Source organism: Doryrhamphus excisus, chromosome 5 (assembly GCF_030265055.1).
Source record: "Doryrhamphus excisus isolate RoL2022-K1 chromosome 5, RoL_Dexc_1.0, whole genome shotgun sequence".
NCBI classification, from domain to species: Eukaryota; Metazoa; Chordata; class Actinopteri; order Syngnathiformes; family Syngnathidae; genus Doryrhamphus; species Doryrhamphus excisus.
The window spans coordinates 21457101-21464915 of NC_080470.1; the positions used below are offsets into that span (position 1 = coordinate 21457101).

The window sequence follows — 7815 nt, forward strand, 5'->3', positions numbered from 1 at the left end:
AGGAAGTTTGTAAATTTCAGCCCCCCCCCCCCCCCCCCCGCAACGTTTAAATGGAATGTTTGGAAACACTCCGGATTCGGCGTAAAGAACGGCGTAAAGCTCGACAAAACGCCCATCATTTGCAAAGAATGACGCTTTAAGAAGCCGTACAATGGCAGCACGACAAACATGCAGACCCCCTTAAAAATGGGACACCACAACATGGACAAGTCTACCGCCGCCTCCCATCTAGGGGAAAAACCAAGCAAATCAGGTCAGTGGATCTTCAGCTGTTTTCCAAATTGTCCAGGATCTATTTGTCCGTCCCTGCATAGCCCATGTGAAATTGTGTGGAAAGTTGTTTTTCAAAAGTTGTTGCTGTTTTAAGATGGCAAAAAGAATGATCAAGAAGTGGTGGAAAGTAAAAAAGACAAACAGCACTTTAGTTGAATTTACTGCCAAGTGCCTAAAAGGAATAAAGCTAAATCCTTTTTGTAGGACCATACTGAATTCCATTTTTTCCCTTTGCTTATTTGCATCATGTTGAATTGCATCATATTGCAAAAAATTGCACTATATCACATTGGATCTCACTGATTTGAACTAAATGATCATCGTATTGTATCGCATTGTGAAGAGGGTGAATCATATCGCATCGAAAATTCCATGTTAATTAAAGTATGGTATCGCTGGCAGTGCATCGAGATGTGTATCGAATCGTCCTCAGTGCTGAGATTCACACCCCTACTCTAGACAATAGTTTATAGTTCAGTAGCAGTGACGCTTAGTGACATCATCATCCAGCACGGCGTATCCAAAAATACAATTTGTGTATTCTTGCTCATCGCTGCTCTGATCAGGACGACTATCGGTCCATGAAAAGCGACCATCGGCAAGAAGGATACCATACCATATTCACTTGCTGACGGATTCGCATGCTAGTCCTCACCTTAGGGTGAAAAGTGTAGGTTTGGATGGCACTATTTATATGGCGAATATGTTGATATTGTCCAACTTTCAATTTCCAATTCTGATATCAAATGATACTGATGCCAGATATGTGCAACATGAGACATCCCCTGTGGTGGAATTAACTCATATCTATTGTGAAGTTAATGGATATAGCATCAGCAGCTAGCCCCTGGCCATGGCTGGAAACAACACTGTAAACCATATGAGAAACACTTGCCATTGGTCATGGCGGGGTACACCCTGGACTGGTCACCAGCCAATCACAGGGCACATATAGACAAACAACCATTCACACTCACATTCATACCTATGCACAATTTGGAGTCGCCAATTAACCTAGCATGTTTTTGGAATATGGGAGGAAACCGGAGTACCCGGAGAAAACCCACGCATGCACGGGGAGAACATGCAAACTCCACACAGAGATGGCCGAGGGTGGAATCGAACCCTGTTCCCCTAGTGAGGATAAGCAGTTCTGAACTGATCCGGAGACTTTAACCATTCCCAGCAACTTTGTCTTTGTTGAAAACAACTAGCATTTCTTTACCCTTTACTCTAACATGCAACCCCCCCCCCCCCCCCCCCCCCCCCCACCCCCATCACAGTCTCTCTCATACCCAGCCGGTCAGACAGTAGCCTTGTGCAGCAGGTCAGGTCCGGCTGCTAGCAAGCTGCACATTATGGCAGATACTAGAATTGACATCAAAATACATAAAACTGTAAAACTAAAACTGTAATTATTGTCTATAGAATGTGTTATGTGTCTGGCTGGACGGGTGAATTTATTTGCTTTGGTTTGAGTCCGTTTAGGTTCATGATGTTAACCAAGGCACCACTGTATAAGGAAAACATTTTTAATGATTCCCTTGTTTATTTCCTGCCATATGATGTTGATGTGTACCTCTGTCATGACAGGCAGGTTGTCGTGAGGAAGAAGCCACATTGTTCGATGGGCCTTGGTTCTCTGCCTCTGCAAGAGCTTCCTCAGCAACCTCTTGACCTTGCGGTCCCTGGGGTCGGCACACTTGACTGTCTTTTTGGTGTAAAGACTGACGAAAGAAAGAACAATCATTCCTGTTGACTGAAGGTAAGTAGGTTAGTTTTTGCATGTTGAAACCAAAGATAGGATTATGTTGACCTGCTTGCAGATTGAATAAAAAAAGATTGAAAGCAAAGATGACAATGGTTCTCGGCCCACAGCTGGCATGTTTTGGTGTCTTTAGCTCCGAGAGTTGACAGTTGGAATACTCACATGATGGCTTGTATGCTGCAGTCTGGTCCTTCTGTCTGCACTTCAAAGCGCAACACATCCTTGGTGCGCACCTTGCCGTGCGAATACAACATGCAGCACTGCACATCCCGCTGCATCTGCACACCTTTACCTGCAAACATACGTGCACTTTCATTTACAACATTCCAAGTTTTGTGGTTGGAACGTGCTCCATGAATTCATGAAAAACTTGATTTTGTTCCATAAACACCAGACTTGCTGTTATAGCATAGGCCAGTGGAAGAATATGTGCCGTGCCCAGTACAGGGATGCCTCGTACTGGCGGAACAATACATTACATTCTGAGGAAGAATGACATCACTTAAAAGATGTACAGTCGTGGTCAAAAGTTTCCATACACTTGTAAAGAACATAATGTCATGGCTCTCTTGAGTTTCCAGTTATTTCTACAACTCTCATTTTTCTCTGATAGAGTGATTGGAACAGATACTTCTTTATCAACAAAAAAATTTCATGAAATTTTGATCTTGTATGACTTTATTATCGGTTAAGAGAAAAAGTGACCAAATCTATTGGGTCAAAAATATACATATAGCAACATTAATTAGCAATTTTGATGACTTAGACCAGGGGTCGAGAACCTTTTTGGCTAAGAGAGCCATGAAGGCCAGATATTTTAAAATGTGTATCTGTGAGAGCCATATACATTTTGAATGCAATAAAATGTGTGCATTTTTATGTAAGACCAACAGTTTTAGATATAATGGGCTCTAATTATGTAGACCAGGCACACTACCCCACGCCAATGGGGTGTGGCCAGCATACTTTTGTGAGCAGCGCAGTGTCTAATAATAAATCAAATACTTGCTGCCATTAATGCAACTTCTGCTGCTGCATAGTTTTGAACCGTATTCAGTACACGTATTTCATTCTTTTGGCCATCTTCACCAGAAGGCTTGGTTCTGCAGCTTTAGCTATTTGACTAAAGGAGGAAAGTTTACATTTACATGTTTTTTTGACATCTCAATGACCGAGGTAGACTACAGCATTACCCAGTAATAATCAAGTTTTGGTGTTTGACCTGGAAAATATCTTCAGGAAAGATGGATATGGTTGGCCGTATTGCAGCAGAATATAGATGGACGAATTAAAATGCATAAGAAAGTTGTTGATTTTGAATATTATTTTTAACGTCTTATTATTTAACTATTCTTATTATTTTTAATTTCTGTGATGGTTTACTTTAAAATGTTAGCAAAAATGCATTTTTATTGTGGTAAGAAATGCTTGAGAGCCAGATACAGTCATCAAAAGAGCCCTACCTGGCTCCCGAGCCATAGGTTCCCTACCTCTGACTTAGACTCTAAGTCATCAAAATTGCTAATACGGGGGGCCGTATATAAACACTTGGCGGGCTGGATGTGGCCCCCGGGCCTTGGTTTGCCCACCCCTTACTGAGAGAGTTGTGTAAATGAAGTAAGCTTCATAGCATGGCCTCTTAACTTCTTGTGAGTGATTACGAGTGACTACAGTCGATGACTTCACTGAGACCATGTAAATAGGGCTCATTGGATACAAACACACACAAACGCGACAATGGAAAGTCAAAGGAGCTCAGCACGGATCTGAAAAAGCGAATCATTGACTTGAACAAATCAGGAAGGTCACTTGGAGCCATTTCAAAGCAGCTACAGGTCCAAGAGCAACAGTAAAAACAATAGTTTGGAAGTATAACGTGGATGGCACTGATGGAAATGAAGGAAATGCAAGCTATCGTTTGCTGCTGAGATCAAATTGGTCAGGGAGGTGAAGAGTCAACCGAGAACCATCAAAAAGCAGATCTGCCAAGAATGAGAAGCTGCTGGAACACAAGTGTCAGTGTCCACAATCAAGTATGTTTTGCATCGCCATGGACTGAGAGGCCGCCGTCCAAGGTCCAAAAGCTTAAGGCTTGACTGACATTTGCTGCTTGTAGAGGCAGAGGTGCAGATTGTGGTTGGACTCGGTTCATGTGATTGAAGTTGTTGGGGAGGGGCATGTTCAATGATATAAGTGCAAAGAAGTTTAATAATTAATCATATCATTTATAACGTCATATAATAGTTAAAATGTTTCAAGGTCTATTGGAATTCATGTTTTTATAAGATTTTGGATGCATTGTTAAAAAGTGTACTTCCCCTTTAAGAGTGCATAGAACTGATATACTTCCTGGTTCACATTTAGCCGTCAGTTAGCGCTTGAGAGTTAGAAGGCATACGGTTTTCTTACCTCTTTTTTCTATTTTCAGTTAGTTGAAAACTATTGTGTTAGCCAGCTATTTTGTTTGTATTCTTTAAAATAAACGTGGAGATTTTTTATATTTTTTCCTTACAAACAAAACGCTCTCCTGTGTGGATTTGTGGAGCTACAGCTGAGCTACGGACACGGCCTGTGGAGTTCAACTTATGGCAATAGACTGATGTGTAAGCCAAAGCTAAATGCTCTCAAGCTAATCAAACCTCTACACTGCTGATCACATGGACAAAGACAAGACCTTCTGGAGGAATGTTCTGTGGTCAGATGAAACAAAAATCCATCTCTTTGACCACATGCCCAACAATATGTTTGGAGGAGGAAAGATGAGGCCTTCAAGCCCAAGAACACCATGCCTACCATCAAGCACGGTGGTGGTAGTACTATTTTAGCTGCCAATGGAACTGGTGCTTTACAGAGAGTAAATGGATGATGAAGAAAGAGGATTACCTTCAAATTCTTCAAGATCATCAGCCCAAATTTTGGATCTTGGATGGAATTGGGTGTTCTAACAAGACAACGGCCTCAAACATACATCAAAAATGGTAATGGAATGGCTAAATTGAGCTAGAATTAAGGTTTTAGAACGGCCTTCCCAAAGTCCTGACTTAAACCCCATTGAGAACATGTAGACAATGCTGAAGAAACACGTCCAAATTTAACAAAACTGCGCCAATTCTGGTCAAAGGAGCGGTCAAAGATCCAACAAGAAGCTTATGGATGGCTACCAAAATCGTTAAATTGAAGTAAAAATGGCCAGGGGACATGTAACCAAATGTTAGCATTGTGGATGTATATTTTTGACCCAGCAGATTTGGTCACTTTTTCTGTTAACCTATAATAAAGTCATAAAAGAACCAAATTTCCAGAATATTTTTTGTGACAAAGAAGTATCTGTTCCAATCACTCTATCAGAGAAAAATGAGAGTTGTAGAAATAACTTGAAACTCAAGAGAGCAAGCGGCGGACTAGTGGTTAGTGCACAGGCCTCACAAGCTAGGTTAATTAGCCACTCCAAATTGTCCATAGGTATGAATGTGAGTGTGAATGGTTGTTTGTCTATATGTGCCCTGTGATTGGCTGGCCACCAGTCTAGGGTGTACCCCGCCTCTCGCCCGAAGACAGCTGGAATAGGCTCCAGCACCCCCCGCGACCCTTGTCAGGAAGTTGCAATATGTATTGTTTATTATTCCGCTAAATATGTAAGTAATCCCTGAGACTTTACTCTTTCATTATTTATATATATATTATAATTATTTCATATACAGTATATGAGCTGTGTGAAGTTGCAGACATGTCAATAACCATAACAATAATGTGTCAGTCTTGCTGACTGTATTTTTAGCACAGCGTTCAGTGGGACAAAGTGGGACAGCTGGGATAGGCTCCTGCACCCTTCACGACCCTCATGAGGATAAGCAGTATAAAATGAATGAAGTCACCTTGGCATATGTATGTGTGGAGTTGGTGATTCACGCAAACAATGATGTGTCAGCCATTTTCAATTTCCCAATGTGAGGCACCCACCGCCACTGCCGCCGTCTCGGCAGAGGCGGTCGCTGTGTGTGACTGGCCAATCACAGAGCGTGAAGAGTGAATACATAATGACACGAATACAATTAAAATTTACAATATGAAATTTACTCATATTTGGCAAAAATGCATTATCCGAGTATTCGGCTAGTATAAAGTGTATGGTGTGGGCCTTTACAGCCTTAAAACAAATAGAATCATTGGAAATAAAGTTGGCTACTTTGCCGATTTCACTTATTGTGGGCTACTTTGGGAACCTATCCCTGTGATAAAGAAGGGAACACTATACAGATCCACAAAGGCTATTCCAGGAAAGTTGGATTATGAAGTTCGAAATGTGATTATGAAAGTTGAGCACAGTAGCTAATATTGCAGGTTCAGGAATTTTCAGCTACTTTTGAAGGTAGCAGGTGTTATATTAGTATATTTCATATTTGAGTGTGATTGGCACTTTCACATGCACATATGGAGACTGGAGCGGTACGATGGTATCCTGCTGTGTTTCAGTGTGTGTTCATTGTGTGTGTGTGTGTGTGTGTGGAGGCTTGCATCCAAAGTGTGAATTGAGTATAATGTGGTACAAAATAGCACTGTGCTGCCTGCTTAGCAAACCAGAGCTCAGTCTATTCGCACAAGCGAGGAGACGAGGCGACACCATCACATGCCCTCCTACTCTCCCTCACGCAAGGCTCTTGTTTACATCCCTCGTTGCACCGCTTACCGTGCTGCTGCTTTTACTCCTCTAGATTTCCAGCTTCGTCATTGCTCCTCTGGCCACACTGTCCGCCGTGCATGCAACACACACACACACACACACACACACACACACAGAGTGAGTAGCTGTGTCTTACCTTGCACTGATGCCAGGAGGAGGACAGTCAAGGAGATAACAGTCAACATCTGCAGCATGAACATGATGAGGCTGGCAGAGGAGAAGAGCTGAGAGGAGGATGATCTACTCGCTCACCTCTCCCTCTATGGCTGCTCCTCCCTCGTTTTATACCTCCCTGCCCATCTCTCACTCACTCGCTTCCACCAGCTCTTTTTTTTTTTTTGTCTCACCATATTTCCCTCCCTCCGTCTGTCTGTTTGTCCATTTCCATCTTACCATATTGTCACGCTCGCTCACACTCCACTCCCTCACTGCTCACCCGCCTTCTTGTGCACGCGTGTGTGTGTGTGTGTGTCTTATCAGAAGATGAACCATCTCTCCACATTCTTTCACTTCTCTGCACTAAAGTGCATTTGCCTCCTGAGGAATGAGGCGGTTTTAAAGACAGTTATTTGGCAACATTTCATTCCAGTACAGTGTATCCTTGGAAAGTAATATCATTTGGAGTTTGACCATAACAAAAAAAAAACATGTGTCGTCAGCAGACCTTTTTTGTGATAGTGACGATAACCATAGAGCCAGAAATTTAACTTGGAGCCTCTGGCTGCTCAGGGCAAATACCAGCGATACAATCACAGCCCCACAAAGTCACAGCTTTTTGGTCAAAATATATGGACTATGTTTGTTTTTTCTGAAAAATGCAGATTTGTCCATATGTCCACAATGTTTACATGTTTATGTCTTTATGCTTCACTGATGTCTTTTTGTTAAGCAGTGATATTTCACACCTTGTTTGGTGGTACTTGAATGCACCGTAGTTGCTGTGAGACGTGTATAATTGTACACCATGACTGCTTACATGATCTCATGGTATACATTCTATACTGTAAATGTCTTTAATACGTGTGTGAGGCATACTGAGCTCAATCTAATCTAATAATTGGCGCCGATTGCAAATGTTAATCCGAAATCAGAG

At 42.0% G+C, this 7815-nt stretch overlaps 1 protein-coding gene across 1 annotated transcript in view; it reads right to left on the minus strand.

Moving 5' to 3' along the window:
- ccl44 (chemokine (C-C motif) ligand 44) overlaps nt 1–7137 on the minus strand; it is an 11012-nt gene extending 3875 nt beyond the window's left edge. The window contains exons 1-3 of the mRNA XM_058073604.1: nt 6859–7137; nt 2204–2333; nt 1853–2000 (exon numbers count right to left, since the gene is read on the minus strand). Coding sequence (XP_057929587.1) covers nt 1853–2000; nt 2204–2333; nt 6859–6922 — 342 coding nt within the window. The 5' untranslated portion in view covers nt 6923–7137. The remainder of the gene's footprint in view (nt 1–1852; nt 2001–2203; nt 2334–6858) is intronic.
- Between the last annotated feature and the right edge of the window lie 678 nt (nt 7138–7815).